A 20,059-nucleotide genomic window follows, 5' to 3' on the forward strand; every position below is an offset into this window, starting at 1 on the left:
CTGTAACCACCACGGTCTTGCTACAGCTGCTTTATTTTTCACCTCACAATGCACCGTGGACATTTTGAGGAGCTGGCGTCACTTTTTGTTCCCACCAAGCTCTGTCCTGCTTTCCTGGGGCGTCTGGAAAGTAACTGCGGATCGCTGTTCCCAAATCAGGCTCATTTTAGGTGCTTCCCTGCCCGACTTTTCACACAAAACACTGAACGTGACTCCCTATGCTGGCGCCGGGGTTCCACTACCACTCTTGAATGCATAAATCGGATATTTACTATCTCAGATTGGGTTTCAGAGCAGCGAACTGGAATTGAAACTACGTTTATTTGACGTTTTTCCAGCCGCAGCCAGGGTTGAGTGCGCCCTGAGGCGCCGCGCAGCCGGGCCCGGGCCGCGCCTCCGCCTGACTGACAGCCGAGCCAGCCAATCACGAGGCGCGCTCGCACCGTGACTGCGCCGCCCGCCGCTCAAACTGCCCAATCAGCACGCGGGGGGTTAACGGACCGGCCCGTGCCAACGTCGGCGGTCAAACGCGCCAATGGACAGAGGGCAGGCTCGTTACCAATGAGATCAAAGAGTTAGCGGAGTTGCGACACGCTATTGGTCACTTTGCTTGTCAGTCACCGCCGCTGGTGTCGGTGGTTGGCCGGTGAGGAGGAGGGGGGCTTCCGGGGGCGGGCGTACTATATTAGGGGCGGACAAAGGCGGCGGCGAGGCCGTCCAGCTCACCGCCATTTTGCGCAGCGGGCGCTGAGCAGTAGCAGCCGCCGCGGCCGGAGCTCTCTTCTCATCTCCGCCTCCTCCCTCCGCTACACCATGTCGCGGGATCGCTTCCGTAGCCGTGGCGGCGGTGGCGGCGGGTTTCACCGGCGTGGCGGCGGTGGAGGACGCGGCGGTCCCAACCACGATTTCCGCTCGCCGCCGCCCGGCATGGGCATGGGACAGAACCGCGGCCCGATGGCGGGCGGCCCGCAAGGCCCGGGAGGTCCGCCGGGAGGAGGCCCGAAGCCCGAACCGCCGAAGCCGCCCACGTCCACCTCTGCTCCGCCTTCTTCATCCTCCTCAGCCTCCGCCACCACGGCGGGACCCACCGGCAGCCAGGCGGGAGCGCCTCCATCATCTGCGCTTCCCGCGGGGCAGCAGCCACAGCAGCAGCCGCCAGTTTCGGCTCCTTCCTCGTCTCCTGCCGGTGCACAGCCGCAATCCAAGCCCAGCCCCAGCCCCACACCGGCCGGCGGCCCTAAGAAAGGACAAGGACAGTCTCCCGGCGGCGGCCCCAAGGGGCCGGGCGGCCCGCAGCAGGGGCCGCACAAGGGCGGCCCGGGGCACCGCGGCGGGCCGGGCGGGGAGCCGCGGGGCCGCGGGCAGCAGCACCAGGGCCAGCAGAGCCTCGGGTCACAGCAGGGCTCGGGAGATAGGAGCGAGAAGCTGTCGGACGAGGTGAGTCACGGCCCCCTCCACGCCTCCCTCAGGCACAAGATGGCGGCGGCTCCGCGCGCCCGCGCCGCCATCTTGAGGGGAGGAGCGGGGCAGAGGCGGCGGCGCCTCAGCGGGGTGCGAGCGGTCCCCGGTGTCGGGGCGGCCCCGGGACTGCGGTTTGCGTTCCGTCGCCTTGCCCGGCGCTGCGGTTTGGGTCTCTTCGCGGTGCCACGGGGCTGCGGTTCGGATCCCCTCGCAGCGCCCGGGCGGTCCCGGCGTTGCGGTTTGGGTTCTCCGGGGTCCTCAGGATTCCCCGCGATTCTGTGTGTAGCACTCAGTGATAGCTTGGTCTGATTCTTTGTAGGGCTTTAAAGCGAACCTCTCTCTGCTGAGGCGGCCCGGAGAGAAGACGTACACACAGCGCTGCCGGTTGTTTGTTGGGAATTTGCCTGCTGATATCACAGATGAAGACTTTAAAAGACTGTTTGCCAAATACGGGGAGCCGGGAGAGGTTTTTATCAACAAAGGCAAAGGCTTTGGATTCATTAAATTGGTAGGCATTCGTGTTGCGTGTTCATCCGTTTCGTTCTCGCGGTGGGGTGATGTACAGGTTAGTTTTCTAAGGCTGGGTTTTGCACTTCCCCCAGGAATCTCGAGCTCTTGCAGAAATCGCAAAGGCAGAGTTGGACGATACCCCCATGAGGGGCCGGCAGCTCCGCGTTCGCTTTGCCACTCACGCCGCTGCCCTGTCGGTGCGGAACCTCTCGCCCTACGTGTCCAACGAGTTGCTCGAGGAGGCTTTTTCCCAGTTCGGTCCGGTGGAAAGAGCTGTTGTGATTGTAGATGATCGAGGTAGATCAACAGGAAAAGGCATTGTTGAGTTTGCATCAAAGCCAGCTGCAAGGAAAGCGTTTGAACGGTGTACTGAGGGCGTGTTTTTGTTGACAACGTAAGTACTTTGTCAGGAACTTTTAGTTTTAAGCTGAATAAAGACTGTAGGATTCTAGTTGTTCAGAATAAGGGCTTTTAGAGGAGTAAAACGGGTATTTTCTGTTCAGCACTCCCAGGCCAGTTATTGTGGAGCCATTGGAACAGCTGGATGATGAAGATGGTCTTCCAGAAAAGCTTGCTCAGAAGAATCCGATGTATCAAAAGTAGGCACTATTTTTTGATATAAAGCGGGCATTAATGATGTTTTAAGTGGTATTGTGCCTGGCACTGAGGAATATGGCAAATTTTTCAGAAACAGGCTTTAGATTTTCAGTTCTATTGCCAGTTCTTGGTTTTATTTTTTTTGTTTATTCATAGTTTAAAGTAACAATGATTTGTGTAGTGTATTCACGAAGTGTTACACAAGCAGTTTTCTACATTGTAGTACAAAGAAATAGCAGCTTGACACATGGTTTTGGTATATGTAGAAACTTGAAAAATCAGACTTGAACTGTTTCATGCTATTGTTAAAAGCTGTCATCTCCCTTAAGGCATGTCTCGGGTTGATGATCCCATGGGGAACTTGAAAAATTTACATTCGTGGTTTGAAATGAGAAACAAAGTAAAATTTTAACTCATTCCCTGATTTGTATAAACTTGTTGCATATGGATTTGCCTTATGAGCTGACTACTGGCATAAAGGAACAAAGAGTCTAGAGGAGTATTAAAGAGTTAAGAGAAATCTTTTCTGAAACAGCAGTTTTGTGTTAGAATCTGTGTATTAAACCTGTTGTAGGAATTTTATATTTTCTCAGATCACAAAAGGGAGTGCAGGGAGGGAGATCCAGTCAGTCTTGCTTGGCTTAGAAAGAGCTCAAAATTCCTTGCTTTGATCAAAATTTTTAAGTGGTTTAGAGGCAGCTTTGAGAACAATGTGGATTAATACAATGTTCCAAGCATTGAAATCATAATTCATACTGGTAATGCATGGAAAGCTTTTGAATGTGGTAGTTTTGTTCCATAAATTACCGAATTTTAAATTGCAGTTTATTTATATGACAAAACAACCTGTTGGCCCTCAGGCACTTTTATAATTATTTCCCTGAAAGTGAAGGCTGTTATTTGCCTTTGACACAGAGTGCTTTGGCACTGGAAAACTCCACCTTGATTGTGCCTGCTTGGGCAAAGGCCTGTCTTTTTTGAACATTTTCCCCCTGCAGTTATCAGCAGTGAAATGTCTAAAGACAGTTAAGAATGGGGCAAACAAGCAGTAACACTCTGAAGATTTGCTTGGATGTGATAGTGCAGGAATCTCCGCATGTGCTGTGATCATTATTTGTTTTCAGTGCTGTTGTCTGTATATAAAATGCAGCAGTTCCATCAGAGCCAGTTCTCCTGTGCTTGTCAGGTGTTCTCAGGGTGTCCTTGATGTTCCCTGATAATTCAATTATTTTGGTCATGATCTTGTACTGACCTTGAATTTCCAGGATTGCCCACTCTGAGTATCTTCCTTTCTGCAGGGAAAGAGAGACTCCTCCCCGTTTTGCTCAGCCTGGCAGTTTTGAATTTGAATATTCTCAAAGGTGGAAATCTTTAGATGAAATGGAAAAGCAGCAGAGAGAGCAAGTGGCAAAAAATATGAAAGATGCCAAGGACAAACTTGAAAGTGAGATGGAAGATGCTTATCATGAGCATCAGGCAAACCTCCTGCGTCAAGGTAATGGCTTCTGAATTTTTTTTTTTTTTTGCTTTAAATGCTGGCTTAAGTATATGGTTCTTTAATGGTTTATTGAGGAAATTCATGCTTTTGGCTATGAACTTGAGAATTTCAGAGTTAAAGAGGAACTGGCAGTTTTTTTAAATTTCTGTGGTGTATTGGTAAGAGCAGTGACACTGGAATGTGCTTTCAGTGGTGTATTGGTAAGAGCAGTGACACTGGAATGTACTTTCAGTGGTGTATTGGTAAGAACAGTGACTCTGGAATGCACTTCTCTGCCCCAGTGCAGATGTAATTCAGATGTAGTTCAAGTGGGACATTGTGTGGAAAAGCTGCTCACAGGCTTCATTCCTGCAGACCTCATGAGGCGCCAGGAGGAGCTGAGGCGGATGGAAGAACTTCATAATCAGGAAATGCAGAAACGCAAGGAAATTCAGCTGAGGTTAGTTTGGCTTTCATGGGATTTTATTAAAAATTAGATTGACCTTTTTCTTTTTTCAATTACTTACATGTGAAAGTTTTTATTTTTCAAGAAACACCATTGCTGCTTCAGTTTGTGTTTGCGAAATTGAACTACTGTGTAAGTTTCTCCTTAAATATTTTGGCATCATAGAGTATATTTTTGTTCTGAAGTTTATTCTTTCAGTGCCTTTATATTGTTGGAGGAGTTGATGTTAGTGTGTGTTCAATGTGCATCATTCCTGGGGTTTAACATTGCTTTCTGGTGACCAGGCAGGAGGAGGAGCGCCGCCGGCGGGAGGAGGAGATGATGATCCGTCAGCGGGAGATGGAAGAGCAGATGAGAAGACAGAGGGAAGAGAATTATAGTAGAATGGGTTACATGGATCCAGTAAGTGACATGGTGGTGGGTTTGGGTCATGTTACCACGCTCAGGAGTTTTATAGATATATTTTTAACATGGCTGTGTTTTGCTTCCTTTGGGTTGGTGATTGCACTGTGTGTGTGTATGGGCAGTGGCAGTATTTACCTTATCTGTATTTTGTCTCCTGAAAAGTTTGGGTTTTGGTGGTTGATTATCCAAGTTAAAAGTTGTTTCTTCTATGCAGAGGGAGCGAGACATGAGGATGGGTGGTGCTGCCACAATGAACATGGGAGGTAAAGAACCTTTTAAGTAATTACTTTGTGTTGCTAACTTAGAAATTGCAAGAATATGATTATATATTTCTCTCTCTTAGATCCTTATGCTTCAGCAGCCCAGAAATTTCCACCTCTGGGAGGTGGTGGCGGCATAGGTTATGAAGCTAATCCAGGAGTTGGCCAAGCAGCCATGAGTGGTTCTATGATGGGAAGTGACATGGTAACGTATCCTGTGGTGGCTTTAGCTTAGCACAAGGGAGTTGTTGTGGTTGGGAATGAGTTCTCCAGTGTTCGGATGGTTGTGGAAATGTCACTGTTAACTGCTGACTCTCTTGTCAGGTGTTTAACACAGGACAACGTGGCAGTGTGTAGCCCTAGAGTAGTTGATAACCTTTATGGTAGCTTACACACTCAGAAATTGTTTGTAAGTGGATTCAAATGTGCTCTTAAGCATATTTGCAATTAACTGACTTTATTGGACTTTGGAAATTCTGCGTCACTGTTAGGCTTGGAAGGATTTTTTACGAATTCTAGAGAATCTGACAAATTTCATCAAAATACTTCATGTGGTAGTTTTTTAGTAATTTGATGTTCTGTATTGATGGACAAGAGAGATTTTTTTGTTCTCCTTCCCAATGTGTAACACTGTTTTGGCCCTTCCAAGCCTAGGTAGGCTGGATGCATGTTGGTCTGGGTGTGCTGTTCAGTCCAAAATCTGCGCTCAGGTCTGTCCCAGCAGCAGATAAACTTAAATTATCAATGGTACACAGCATATCCCTTAGTCTGTGCTGATGTTGCTGTAGAAGAGCAGAAATGCTGGTTTTTAGCTTCAGGCATGTTCCAGCTATCCTGGACTGTAGCCATTTGTGGTTCCTGTCTCCCAAAGGAATGCTAGCCCGGTCTGTTTTCCTGTGTTGGGCATGACACAAAGGTAGAGCCTGTTAAACTGCAGCATATCTCCTGTTCAGAGGTATGATTTCAAACTGTACTAATTTCTGGCACACTACATGTGTGGCTGGGCTTGGAGCCTGTTTGGTGTTGCTACACTGAAGCACCATGGATGCAGATGACAGAAGTGTTTAATGGGCAGGATGGGAATCTGTTGGCTTAGGTGGCGATACCAGTGTGCTTTCACCCTCCTGAAAGGGTGTACACCTGCAGCACAAGCTGAACTAATGATTTTTGGGTGGGTTTAGGCCTCTGGCTTAATGAGCTGAGCTACCATAGTAGCTTGTCAGATACCTTCTGTTTTATCTTTTTGGGGAACATATCTTTGAAATGGTAACTTCCCAGAGCATCATTGATTCAGTAGACAGTGCTGTTGGCCTTAAGGTACCTCAATAACCTACTGATACATGAGCAGTTCCTGAGCTTCCTGTGAGCAGTTAGGCAGTGTGTGGTGGATACTATGTACATTTTTCTCCTGAAAACCATGGTAACAGGTGCATGTTGAACTTGTGTAATCCCTGAGATGTGATCTGGTCAAAAAATGTGACAGTGAGGTGGATTAACTGCCTGGAGTTTCTTAGGTTGGGGATCTCTGCCACACAGTGTGGTCACAGTTCCTGGGCTGATACCTTTAAACAGAGCTGGAGATGAGCTGAAGCTGCCATGAATTAGGCAGAAATAACCTAAGTAATATTTGTGAAACTCCTTTCTTGGAAGGATTGATGCTGACTTTCAGAAGTCAGGAGCTCTGAAGTGTGCAATTTCAGTTGCAGATACTTTTTGTAACAAACCACCTACCATTGTTCTGTGACTCAGTAGTGGGAACCTTGGTTGAAATGAAAATTTAAAGCTCTCTTTGACCTCATAATGTGTAACTTCTGTAGGTTGAATGCTGATCACACCCAGTAATACAGTAACTGAACAAAGTACATGCAACTAGAGGTACTAGTAAATAGACCTGAAGTCTCTGCTTTATTGCAGAGTAACTTAGCTGGTACACCTTGGTGTGAAACCTTTTCAATTGCTGTGAAGCTGTGAATTTTCCAAGAGCTTGTGGTGAAGGTGGGGTGGGAAGGGAGATACTGCCTGGATGCACACAACCCTCTGTGCATAGCTCTAACTGGAAACACTGAGTGCTTGGAACACGTTTTGCATCTGATGCAGCACCAGCAGCTCCGGAGTACGTTGGGTTTGAACAAGTGCCAGTCTGTGCTCGAGCAGTTGCGTTGGTTAGGTAAAGCACTGGTCAGTAGCTTTTTTCACATTTTTTTTTTTCTTCTTGCAATGCAGTAGTGCTCACAATGAGTTTTGGTACTGCCAAAGGCCTCTGCAGTTTAGTCAGCAGACCGTAGTCTTAACCCCATCTTGAAAAGCACATGGTCTCTAGACAGCACATGCCAGTCCTGGTGAGTAGGCATTCTGTTACATTTGATGAATGTCAGCTCCTGCTTCAGCCAACTGGAGCTGCATTCTCTCATTAGGCTTATTTGGAAATGACAGTGATGTAATCTGAGCTTTTACTGCACTAAAGGTGAGAAGTTCACAAGCTATTTGCATTAACTTGGTTGAAAGTTTTGCTAGAGCTCATTTGGAAAAGTTGTTAATTCACATCTGCACTAATGCTTACATTTCTAGCACTGCAGGGAGGATCTGTTCTTTGTAACAGATGTATGAGAATGCATCAAGTGGGAACATACCTCAAGGCATGTATTACAATAAACTAATTTTTAAATTACCCTTTTTTCCTTTCTATGTTCCCGGTACCTGTGGATCGGCTCAATGGTGATTGTATCGACGAACCTTGACTACGGAACCTTCTAAAAATATATACTTAACACACATGGACATCAACTACTTATAATGAACTGTTCATTCTGTTCCAATAGCGTCCTGAACGCTTTGGGCAGGGAGGTGCGGGGCCCGTGGGTGGCCAGGGTCCTAGAGGAATGGGGCCTGGAACACCAGCAGGATATGGTAGAGGGAGAGAAGAATATGAAACCCCAAACAAAAAGCCCCGATTTTAGATGTGACCTGTAGTTTCATTCCAGTTTGTTTTTGTCTGTCTTGTTTAGACACCGACTTCTTAATTCTTGCATTTTAGTAAGAAAGCTACGTTTTTATGGATGTTAGAAACTTACTGACCTAATATTTGTAAGTGGTCTGTTTGGGCGAGTACAATTTAATTATGTAATGCAGTGTTTCAAAATCAAATTTAGCTGTTTTTTTGATGTATAACGTCCCTAACTTGATGGCAGTGTACCTTGTGCCACTGAATTCCCAAAGTGTACCAACCTTTTTTTTTACTGTGCTTAAAATAAATAGAAAACTAAATGTAGTAACTCTTCTTGCCAGTCGTGGTTAAACAAATGAGGCCAAATACCACACCTGCCACAGTAAACCTGAGAGCCTCGAGCTGAGGTTGGACCTAGACCAGGGTGTGGAACTACAGTGAAGAGAGAGATCTCTTCCCACAGTGCCTCTCTAGCCAAAGATTGGGTTAAATTGTAGCTGAACTTTGCAGTAGGTGCAGATTTTTTGAGCAGTAATTGTGCTGCAACAAGGAAGCAAATGGAAATCTTAGAAATGCTGTAAGATACATTATTTAAAGCTTCAATGCAAGCAGTGCAGTAATGAATTCCATATTTTAGCTATGGGTGGTGGGATGGTAGCACTTACCACCCTGGCAGTTACTGCTTGGAATCTTTCAAAGACTTTAAGCAGAAGACTAGCAATGGTTATTTTAAAATAAATTCATAGAATGCCTTGTATTGGCTGACTTCCTCACTAAAGGATTGTTAATGTGATATTTATATGCTCTTAAGCTGTCTTGAGATTACAGGATCTGGCCTTGCTCCATATTGTACACCTGCCTGAAATTGCTTGGCAAAAAGACCAGAAGTGTTACTCGAGTGATTAAGGTTAATTTGCTTATGTCCTCATGCTAACAGTGGACTAATTTGCCTAGTTCAGAATACAATCATTTGTATTATGGGGACTGCAGGAACTATTCTTAAATTGTGTAGCTGGTGGGCAAATCCTAAAATCCTGTATGTAAAATACAGCAATCAGCTTGCTTGCATGATGGTTATCGCTTTTTTATTATTGATGTTTGGAGATAATGCTTCAAAAGTAGTATCTGAATCTGGAGTTTTAAGAGTTACTACTACACAGTGCAAATAAACTCCCTTTAAGGTTCTTTTTGTAGAAGATCTGATGAATTCGTTAGTTTGCTGTTCATTTTATTAAGCCCCAGAAGAATTTGAAAGCATTCTGGACTCATTGGTAAGGTAGTTGCTTTGCTTGTTATTACAATGTACCAGGTCAACTGGGAACTTGACTTCCCAGTGTCAAATACCTCAGTGTTAATGCAGGATCCATCAACCTGCTTGGCACAAAGTAGGTAAACTTAGCTTGGCTGTACCATCACATGATCCCCAACCACTGGAGTTCTGTGAATAGCTTTAATCTTCCCAATATCCTTCCATTCCTCGTGCTGAGCATTGGCTAATTCTAAATTTTCTGCTAAATTTTCCCTGTGGTTAAAACCTTAAGTTTCAGATTGCAGGATTTTAGGGTACAGATATCTGATCCCTCTTGAAGTACTGTTACCCCTTGAATGACAGAATAGCAAGTTGGGAAATGCTGATACAGGTAACCCTGACGTGGAACACGAAGCTCACTAAAGAGTGATTCAGCTTGTTTGGTGAATGCTTTCTGTTTACCCAGAAAAGTTTGGGGGTTGGTAACATGCTACAACAATGAGGAGGAAATTCCAAATTGGCAGTTCCTAAACTGCAGACCAAGTATTTGGAAGTTACTTGTATTGGGTAGTTTACAAATGAGCAGTATGGATGCAATTTGCATTATTGAAGCGGTTTTAAACAATATCTTTTCTGGAGGGTGTTCATGGGACACCCTCAAAAGGTGAAGGTGTCCGAGGTGGGGAATTCTAAACATGAACATTAAATTAATTTTTTCAGTTTATTTTTCAGATTACATGTCATTCTTTATTAAAAGAGATGCTGGTGCATATCCTAAAGTATGTTCTTTTATAGTTCTGTAACTTGGAAGAGTGAAGGATGCTGCTGTCTTTGTACCTTACAGAGCTTTTCTTTGGGTACCCCTGTTTTGTATGTAAGCTACTGTTGCTAGGTATTAAAATAGCTGAGCTGCAAAACCATGATTAGTAAATATATTTGAAAGATTTGGCAGTTTTCAAAAGATCTGAAAGTTTGGTTAAATCTGGCTTTGTTGTAGCTGCATAAGCAGAATTTCTAAAACAAGTTCTGCTTTGAGTTGCATGTACTAAACAGGCATATGATGAACTAGCCAACTTCTTTTCAAGACCTTTTAAAGATGGTGTCTTAAAAGCTGGCAAACATGTCAACTTTAAAATCTGATAAAAGTTACTAAATGTGGGAGGCGAGAAAGTGACATTCCTTTGATCTATTCCTATGAGGTTTTGGACTTCTTTCATAAACTCAGATTTATATAATTGAATCTTCTAAAATCATTCAGAAAAGTGCTTTGCTGGTCAGACCTGTTTTTGGATGGTCTGGATCACATAACATTTTTGTACTGGACTTGGAGGACATTGGCTGTTGCAATTTAGCTTGTTTTATCAAAATTGAGCCCATTTTGACACTCAGAGCTCTAAAAACTGCAGCAAGTAGAAACTGGTATCGTTACACATATGTCTTCACACTTTCTCAGAAATGAATACAGAATAATCTTACCTTCTGGCGTAGATACACTAATCATTTATACAGCTGATGAGAAATTGAAAATGCTTTTGAGATTTTGTGGTATTTTTGTGGTAGACAAATTCTTGGCTTCTCCTTGGCAACCATTTACTGTGGCAGCAAGTTCTTGCTGGAGTTTGAGACTGCAATTTACACTTTAAACTAGTGGCCTGCTACATAACTGCACTTAGCCAGCATTTCTGCAGTTCATAACTGTGAGGAACGTAGTACCACAAATGGCAATGGACATTAGGACCCGGATGTAGTATTCCTGCTTGCTCCAAGATTCTCATTGCCGACTGCGTCCAGGTAGGTAACAAGCAATATCATATAACTTGGTGACTTTCTATGTAATCTTATCCTGTGGGTATTCTGACATCACACTTCTGACTGTGGAATTACAGTGCAGCACTCCATACCTGTATGCTGAGCTTGCATCAAAGCTGTGTGGTTTTCGGTTGGAAGCTTTTGTCTCGTTCAGAGACAAGAAATAACTTACTGTGGTTCTTAGCTGAGCATTTCCAGACCCGATTCCTCTGTACTTACAACTTGGCTTGGGTGGATTTTTCTTAGTTCCGATGTAATGAAGATATTCTTAAATGAGCACTGTGGGGAAGAGGGAATGTGATCTCAAACTCAGTTCAGTAGTTGACAAGGTGCTCTCGGTGCCTGGAAAAGAACACGTTTAAATTCTCTGTAGTGATGAAGTGGCCCATCTGCAGCTCATCCATGTGTAGAGTCTTGGCTTGGTGGGAATGTGTCAGTAACCACTGCTCTTGCCTCGTGTGTGCTATGTGAGAGTCACCTCAAGCTACTGGTGGTGCAGGCAGTTCTGAGACTGATCCAGAATATTTTTGAGGACATAAATGAGTGCTTGATTGAATATCCCTGTGAGTTTCATAGAGCTTATTGGACATTGCAGTAGTCTTTATTTTAAACTTTGATTGACAAGCCTGATATATTCCTCTGCTTTAATTGACAGTGATGAGATTCTGTATTTCTACCTCGTAGAGTCATCTTGATAGTGCAATGTACAATTTCATTTTTCATCAGTCTTGGGATGTAATTCTAAACTCTTCATTACTAGAACTCCTGACTACAGTGTTCCAGGATTAACATGCTTACGTTGCTAGACATCCAGACATGCTGATCTCCAGCTCTTTTGCATTAGCTCTTGAACCTGAATTTCAAGGTCCCTTGTTCCAACGAATGCTCTGGCTCTTGTCTGATACTCAGTTTATTTCACAGGTGCTGTAATGTGTTTTCCCTTGTTCTGCAAAGTTCTGCTTTGCATACTTGTTTCTGGTATTATAGTCACTTCTGGACCCTTCTTTGTTACTTTCCAGGCAGGACTCTTGCTGGTGAACAGGGATCTGCTGGACAACCTTGCCCTCTGCTGTAGCCACCTTTCCATGTTCCATTGAACCCTTGAAGTAGCAGGTGCACCATGAGTTAATGACAACAGGTCTTTGGTTACACCACAGTGAGTGTAGCCCATGCCAGCTGGTCACACAGTGACACCTTGTCACAAAGTCAGTTTGGCTTTTTATGATGGTTTACCTTTACCTGTGACTTGAATCCATTTTGTGATGGCTTATCCTTACCTGGGACTGGGATCCAGCAGCAAACCTGCTGGCAGCCACTGTGCTGTCAGGTAGCAAAACTGAGTTAGTGATCTTAAACCATTGCTCAACATCTGACTTAAGTTTTTCCATTGTGCTCTGGATACTTGACCTGCAGGAATGTCATGGAGGGGTTATTGGCACATCTGCCTCATTCTACGTACTTGAACTAAGCAGGTTTTTGACACTCTTGGAGCAAGCAATTTGTGAGTAAAACCATGGGGCTCAAACCAGCTCTGGCTGCAGTAATGAAACTTGGTGTGGTAGCAAACTTAGTCATGTCTGCTCTAAGTCAGTGTGTAACAAGTGGGTACAAGAAATGACATTCAAGTGCTTGCATTGTGTTTCATCTTGGTTTTATCTGTGTGTGAAACGCACTTTTTCTCAAAAGCTTACCTGAAGCTCAGAAGTGTGGTGTCAGAATACATCTGCGTACTGCTAGGCCCTCCGAGCAGAGCCTGCTGCTGGCAGGAGAGCACAGCACAGCGTGGATGGGGCTTTATTGTAACATTAAGCATACAAAGTGTTGATTTGCTTGCAGTTCTCCCCATAGCTAAACACTGAGGCCTGTGAGTAGTTTTAGGACTGGAGCAGTAATGGGGTTGCATGTCTCTGTTAATCATTGCCAGCTGCAGTGACATGATCAGGAAGGCCAGTGTTCTGTTCCATTATGTTCAATGAGGCTGAGCATGTTGGGAAGGATGCATCCAAGTATGCTGCTCTGGGGAATCACTTGGCTTCTTCCACTACCAGCAAGTTTTGGAATCAGCTAATTAGCTTCAGATTTTTTCACACTCTCCATACCAGCTAGTGGGGGCTGTTAAATAGCTGCTGCCTGGAAAAGGAAAAAAGGGAGGATTGGCCTTCTCCCAGCTGTGTCATTGCTGCTAGGTAATGATTGACACGTTAGGACTTGGCTGTGCAATCCCGCAGTGGTCTGTGAACACCCCATCTCTATAAATGTTGCTTCTGAACACCAGTACTGAAGAGCTAACTGGGGAGGGCTGGGAGGAGTGTGGCTAGCAGGGAATTTGCAGTGTTCAAAGGATGCACAAAGATATAGTATCCCTTATGCATGGTGTTTGTTGCTATGGCAGAGAAAACAAAACGTGCATAACTCTCCTGCTCCCGAGGGCTGTGAGGAAACCCAGTGGGTGGTGGGTTGGAGACTAATTCCTGAAGTTGTCCCTGCCTGGTCAGATCATGCTGTGCCCATGCTGGGATCTGCCTCCCCACTGGAGCTGTGCAGAGCCTTGCACCACATCCCCAGCTCTCACTATTGCAGGCTGCCCTCAGCTATAGTAAAAGGAGGCCTTGAGGAGGGAAGAACCTGCTGAGGATAAAAGCAGTGACAGTGCCAACCTGTAGTGTCTGCCTTTGGCTTCTGAAGCACTTGTTCTACTGTAGAACACGAGAGCTCCAAGAGGCCAAGACCACTGCACTGCCTCAGGAAGGGGAAGAGAGAGGGCATTGCTACAGGAGACAAGTAGGGTCACAGAGTTGGAGTAGCTGATGAAATTAAAGCCTTCACATAAGGGATAGTATACCTCTGGCTGCAATCAAACCTCACTGTGCTCAGACTGGGGTTATGGTTTGTGCTCAGGGTGCAGTTCTTCAGGCAACTGCCTGCATATTCCTTCAGCTCTTGATGAGTGTTTAGGTTAGCCTATTTCTGCCCCTTATTCTTCCACGTAATAGTTTGGAATAATTGATAAGTTCCCCCTCATAACTAATCAGTCCATGTATGTTAAAACCTTATTTTTAAGTTAGTTTTGAAATGGTCACAATTTGTTGTGTATGACTAATAACTTCAGTTGTTATCCTTTAGGTGAAGATGAAAGCTGAGTGACACCAGAGTGCTCATCCATTGGAAGTAAGTATTGCTTTTTTGGATTAAATAATAAAGGTTTTTGGACACTTGGTGTTCAGTCACTGAGTACCTTTGAATTGGGGATCACTGAAAAATGGATATATTAAATGTGTAGGGTAGAACACAGTCCCTGCTGTCACACTGTGGGCTTGAGCACCCTGACTCTACCTGGGCTTGATATCTTGACAGCAGCAGCTAAAAATATCTTTCTAGACGTGGGTTTGTACAAAAGATTTCAAAATCACTTGGGGGTGTAATAACTTGGGAATGTTTTTCCAGTTGAGGAGTTGAACATGAGCACATCCAGCACGGTGCCCAGTGGTGTGTGGAGGGACCAAGGGAACAGGTGGACAAGTAAGTAGTTGTTGTTCTTACACTGCTGTGAGGGCTTGCTAGCCCATCACCCTGTGCTGGTTTATGTAATTCCTGCCTGAAACCTGTGATTAATCTCAGTTTATATAGAAGTTTCTGCATTTTGCTTTTGTAGAGCCAAAATGTAATGATTGTCTAAAGCTTTTCAGCCCTGCAGCAGCAAATAAATTCTGTCCTTTGTGTGCAGCAGGTGGTCAAACAAGAAATGACCATTCCTGCACTCAGGCTGCAGTTGGTGATTGTCAGCATGGGAAAAGGAGAATAGAGCAGCTGCTTCTCAGATGTTAATTCAACTAAACCTTGTTAAAAAGCTATTTGCTGAAATACTTTAACAATGAATGAAAAAAATAACCTGGTGTATAAATCAGCATGTATAGGAGTGAAGCAAATAGCAATTCAGGAAAATAAACCAACTTGCAGAGCTGGAATTAATGACATTTTCCCTCTAATTTGCCACTAAACTACAAGGGGAAACTTCAGATATTTAAAATCTTGTTTGAGGAGCAACATGCTGAGTACCTTAACTCTGGAGTCACAGGTGAGTAACAATAGACCTGTAAGGTGTGAAGCCAGTGGGATTCAATGGGTGAATATTATTGAATCCTCTGTGGTTTGTCACTGCTGCTCCTTGCTGTGGGGTAGGAAAACACACAAAGCCATAGCTGGTCTTAAAAATACATGAATTCTGTTCATTTAATCTAAAAATCTGATGTGAATACTTGAGAATATTTGGCAGGCCATTTGCATGGCCTGTGATTCTGAATGGTGATTCCATGTCATGTAGTTTCTGCTGTTGTTGTCTTTCTTTCACAATCTCTCTCTAATTATGTGCTTTGCACTTGCAGAAAAAGAAGTCTGAGTGCAATGAAGAGGAACCAGGAACATACAGCTCTTAAAAATAAAATATTTAAATATTTTTATAAATTACTTCTGTTTTATTCCAGAGGGTGTTCAGTGAATAAGCAGTCTGTCAGTGTGGAGTGGTATGGCTGGGTCTGAGAAACAGAAAAATCTGAACATTTCACTCATTCCTTACTCCCTTTTTGTGTGTTACATAGTTTGTATTGTGGAATTCCACATGTTTACCTGTGCTTGGTTGGTTTTTAAGAGCTTTCTTGGTGTTGACTGTAGTAATTAAGCCTGAGATGCCAAGAGTTAATTCTCTAGAAGCCAGAGCAGGGCTGGGTTTAGCTGTTGCAGCACAAATTGCAGTGGTTCACATTGCTTCACTTGGTGCTTTGGCAGCTGCACTGTGCACATACACTGTGGTTCATGCTGTCATTGATTAAATACAACCCTTTGTTTAAATATCAAGTTGTTTAAATGTTGAAATACACCAGTGGTGGCTCTGCTCATTGTAGCAGGGTTTCCTCCTGCAGTGGCACGAAGTGTTGTCAACATTTGGCTGGGACCAGATTAGAAACATGAGAATAAATTTAATTTCATGTGGCAAAGTGGTATGAAACACTTGAGAGGGGTCTGAATGCCTGGGAGTGCTCATGGCAGGGGGGTTGGTGCTGCACTAGGAGCTGCTGCTGTTCTCTCTCAGGCAATCAGGTGCTGGTTGAGGGCAATCTGAGGTGTTTCACTGATTTGATGACTTTGTGGTATTGTGTGGATCCTCAATAGCTGCCCTGCAGGGGCTGGGGTTCAGTGTCTTTGTCTCCACAGCTACTGCAGCTTGTGCAGCATTTTTTCTTCAGATTCTGTTATTTTCCAGTAACTTGTCCTCATTTCCACTGTTGCAGCCCTGGCTGCTTCCTGTGAGAAATTGTTCCAGCTTTCCATGTGCTGAACTGCATCTCAGCTCCCTGCTACGAGCAAACTGCAGCCTGTGTCCTGTAGGGACAGGATGGGTTTTCCATGGTGCTGGTGTTGGCTGTGTCCTCTGCTGACACCTTGTTCTACCAGATAATTCATTAAGTAGCTTCTGTAATCAATGAAAGATCAGAGACTGAGAGCAGATACACTTGAACAGTATCTTGGGAGCAGTATGTGCTGCTCTGATCCCACTGAGCTGCTGCGCTCAGTTTTTCAGGTTTTGATGTTTATTTTTTAATTCCTTTCTTACCAAAGAGCTTTATCCAAGCTGTGAAGGCCTGGAATCTGCCCTGGCCTGTTGCTGTCATTGCATGGTGTGCCAACCCCAGCTCCAAATCATGTTGAGCAGCTGAAGAATCGTGTGCTGCCAGGATTAAAAATAGTGTCACTGCCCCTGGCCCCCATCCAGACAGTGCCTGTGGCAGCCCCTGCAACCTGGTGGCCGAGCTGGGGCCAGTGCAGGACCAGGCTGGCCGTGCTTTCTGTGCCCCACAGTGCTTCCTCGTGCCTGGAAAACACTTCGGGCTCTCCTGCTTTATTGGCAGTAAAAAAATATTTCCACTTGAATTACACAAACGTCAGCGCCCGCGGCTCCCCTGGGGCCCGGCTCGCCAGTTGCGAGCTCGGCCTGTGCCGGTGCTGGAGCAGCGCGGGCGGTGACGCAGAGCCGGGGGAGCGCGGCCGCCTCCGTCCCCCCGAGGCCGGGGCATCCTCGCTGCTGCCGCTGCCCGCTCCACGGGCTCCTGCCCGCTCCACGGGCTCCTGCCCGCCCCGGAGCTGTGCCCGCTCCATCCGCTCCTGCCCGCTCCGGAGCTGTGCCCGCTCCACGGGCTCCTGTCCGCCCCGCAGCTGTGCCCGCTCCACGGGCTCCTGCCCGCCCCGGAGCTGTGCCCGCTCCATCCGCTCCTGCCCGCTCCGCAGCTGTGCCCAGCACTGCCCGTGCCCTCCTTGCCATCGGTCCCCGCAGCCCCTGGCACCCAGGTGCTGCCATGGATCACACCTGCTCTCAAAGCCCACGAACCCAAGCTGTGGGATTTGTTGTGGGGTGGGGGGGTTCCCTTTTTCCTCCAGCTCTGTTTCTGCGAGAGGATTTGTCACAGCTTGGGAGGTGACGCTGCACATCTGAGCACCCACTGCCCCGGCAGCACCCAAGGGTGAGGGGATCCCCGAACCTGCGGGGCTGGGCCGGGCTCAAGCGGGCAGGAAGCAGAGCGGAGCCGGGGCTGGGAACGGGGCCGGGTTGGGATCGCGGCCAGGCTGGGAACGCTGGAATCGGGGCCGGGCCGCTCCGCCCCGCTCCGCCCCCGGGCCCGCCCGTCCCGCCATGGCGGCGGCCTTCACCGCCCTCCGTGTCCTGCTTGGGGTCTTCTTCTTCCTCACGGGCGTCCTGAAGGTCTCGGACTGGCCCTCTGCCGACCTGCACCGGCACATGGTGAGCGCGGCCGCGGGCTCGGGGGCTGCAGGGCCGAGCCCGGGGGGAATGAGCAGGATGGGGGCAGAGCAAAGAGCGCTTTGGTGTGCAGGGCTGAGCTCCAGGGGAAAGGAAAGGAACAGGTTGGGGTGCAGGGCTGAGCCTCGGGGGCAAAGGAACAGGTTGGGGTGCAGGGCTGAGCTCCAGGGGAAAAGGAAAGGAACAGGTTGGGCTGCAGGGCTGAGCCTCGGGGGCAAAGGAACAGGTTGGGCTGCAGGGCTGAGCTCCAGGGGAAAGGAGAGGATCAGGTTGGGGTGCAGGGCTGGGCTCCAGGGGAAACCTTCAGGGCTGATCCTGTTGTGGTGCAAGGCTGAGCCTTGGGTAAGAATGAGCAGGTCGTGACTACAGGGGTTCAGGGTGGAGCACTTTGGGTGCCAGGCTGAGCCTTTCATTGTGAGTCAGCCCAGAATCCCTTGGAGTGCAGGGCTGATCCCCTTAGGCTGTGTGGTTATTTAGGATGCAGAGATGATCCCCTTGGAAGGCAGGGCAGGGCAGACACACTGGATGGGGTTGTATTTCCTCAACCCCAGGCTCAGGGCTGCCTCACCCCTCTCCCACCCTTCCCAGGCATCGGAGTTCGTGCGTTTTGCCAAGGTGTTTCCCCTGAAGGACCTGGGCTTTGTGCCGGAGCCGGGCAGGTACCTGGCAGCCGTGGGCTGGGTGGAGGTGACGGCCGGGCTGTTGCTGGCGTTTGGGCCCCAGCTGCTGCAGGAGATCAGCAACTTCACCCTCAGCGTCGTCATGATCGGTGAGAGCCAGCGGGCACCCACTGCCCATCGGGGGTCTGGGGACACCCTTGGCCAGCCAGAGTCCCCCATTCCTGTGCTCTGCTCCTTGCCCAGGTGCCATCTACACGCTGCTGGCGCTGCAGGAGCCGCTGGCCATGTGTGCCCCGGCCACCCTGTCCCTCGGCCTCCTCCTGCTGCTCAACATCCGCGGGTACCCAGCTGCCCCCCGGCCCAAGTTCAAGTGACGAGAGGCAGGAAGGACAGACAGGAAGGACAGACGGCTCAGCTGCTGGGGAGCAGCGCCTTTATGGTGTTTTCGGGGACGACGTCGCATCCTTGCTGATGACACACAGTGTGTCCTCTCCTGCCTCTGCCCGTGACTCTGGTGCTGGTTGTCCCCACCCTGTGGGACCTGGGCTGGTGCTGTGGGACGGTGGCCATGGCACCATGGTGGCACTGCTGTGGCACTGCTGTGACACTGCTGAACTCGCACAAGGCGTCCGGCTCTTTCCAGTGTTTGGCCACACTAAGCAGGGGCTGGCTCTGCTCTCTTTCAAATTTTGGAATAAAATCTCTTGTTTTTCATGTTTTGCCTCCCTGTTTATTTCTGCCTTGCCCCCATGTTAAGCCTCAGGGGCTGAGGGGATGTCCTGGGGCTCGAGGACCCAGTCCCTGGGGACAATGCCTGGACACAAGGCCTGGGGACACGTGGGAGCTGGTGCAGGAGCTGGCACAGAGGCGGATGGACAGTGGGGTGGGGAGAGCCCATCTGAGGTGGGATCTCACAGCCCCCCAACAATGTGTCAGGCCCCTTGCTGCACACCCAGGCAGTGACAGGATTGAGTGCCCAGGCAGGCATGTGCTTTCTGTGGATCTTGCTCCCACAGAGAGCCACCCTCTGCCACCCCAGATGGGCACAGCACGCTCAGGATGAACCACAGCTCACCTGAAGTGGCTCCCAGCAAGGGGGCTGGGATGGCTGTGTGGGGAGTGTGGCTCTTGGGATGAGCAGGGGTGTAAGACACCCCTGTACCCCTGGTGAGACCTGAATTTAAATATCACCTACCTCGGGGTGACATCTTTGGTGTCCCAAAGGAGCACACACAAACTTCAGGGCCACACAAAGCAGCGACTCAGATGCTCACAGATCTTGGGGGGGCCTGCAGGGCTGCTCCCCTTAAAACCAGCTTTGAAGCCAACAAAAGAGGCAGGAGGAGGCAGATTCCTGCTTTGATCCCTTTGGGGCATCCCTCTTCTCCCCAGCTGCCGGCTGCAGAAACTTGACCCTCTGCTGCTTTCATCCAGGCGTGGGTGGGAGAAGGGC

General features: G+C 47.7%; 2 protein-coding genes across 3 annotated transcripts; both read left to right on the top strand.

Annotated features, from left to right (window-relative positions):
- Positions 1-708: 708 nt before the first annotated feature.
- SFPQ (splicing factor proline and glutamine rich) lies at positions 709-14,697 on the top strand. Of its 2 annotated transcripts, none has more exons than XR_009115534.1 (11): positions 709-1,437; positions 1,781-1,969; positions 2,064-2,365; positions 2,475-2,570; positions 3,867-4,063; positions 4,421-4,505; positions 4,796-4,913; positions 5,131-5,179; positions 5,260-5,381; positions 7,996-14,346; positions 14,623-14,697. XR_009115534.1 is itself a non-coding variant. In XM_058040086.1 (11 exons), the coding sequence occupies exons 1-10, from the start codon at positions 814-816 to the stop codon at positions 14,320-14,322; spliced, it is 1,803 nt and encodes a 600-aa protein (XP_057896069.1). In that variant the 5' UTR covers positions 709-813; the 3' UTR covers positions 14,323-14,346; positions 14,623-14,697. The 2 variants fall into 2 exon arrangements, 1 of the variants encoding a protein (XP_057896069.1); XM_058040086.1 differs by having other exon boundaries at positions 14,302-14,346.
- Positions 14,698-17,831: 3,134 nt separating this feature from the next.
- Positions 17,832-19,320, top strand: TMEM35B (transmembrane protein 35B). The gene is made up of 3 exons (XM_058040349.1): positions 17,832-17,968; positions 18,575-18,755; positions 18,850-19,320. Exons 1-3 carry the CDS (start codon positions 17,861-17,863, stop codon positions 18,978-18,980), a joined length of 420 nt encoding a protein of 139 aa, XP_057896332.1. The 5' UTR covers positions 17,832-17,860; the 3' UTR covers positions 18,981-19,320.
- Positions 19,321-20,059: the final 739 nt, after the last annotated feature.

Source organism: Melospiza georgiana, chromosome 24 (genome assembly GCF_028018845.1).
Source record: "Melospiza georgiana isolate bMelGeo1 chromosome 24, bMelGeo1.pri, whole genome shotgun sequence".
In the NCBI taxonomy this organism is placed as follows: Eukaryota; Metazoa; Chordata; class Aves; order Passeriformes; family Passerellidae; genus Melospiza; species Melospiza georgiana.

What these genes read in the sequence shown, in the direction of transcription:
- TMEM35B (XM_058040349.1), top strand. Translation starts at nt 17,861, where the DNA reads ATGGCGGCGGCCTTCACCGCCCTCCGTGTCCTGCTTGGGGTCTTCTTC. An exon ending in CCGACCTGCACCGGCACATG is followed by an intron (nt 17,969 to 18,574) that starts GTGAGCGCGGCC and finishes CACCCTTCCCAG; the next exon opens with GCATCGGAGTTCGTGCGTTT. An exon ending in CCTCAGCGTCGTCATGATCG is followed by an intron (nt 18,756 to 18,849) that starts GTGAGAGCCAGC and finishes CTCCTTGCCCAG; the next exon opens with GTGCCATCTACACGCTGCTG.
- SFPQ (XM_058040086.1), top strand. Translation starts at nt 814, where the DNA reads ATGTCGCGGGATCGCTTCCGTAGCCGTGGCGGCGGTGGCGGCGGGTTT. An exon ending in GCGAGAAGCTGTCGGACGAG is followed by an intron (nt 1,438 to 1,780) that starts GTGAGTCACGGC and finishes GATTCTTTGTAG; the next exon opens with GGCTTTAAAGCGAACCTCTC. An exon ending in TGCCACAATGAACATGGGAG is followed by an intron (nt 5,180 to 5,259) that starts GTAAAGAACCTT and finishes TCTCTCTCTTAG; the next exon opens with ATCCTTATGCTTCAGCAGCC.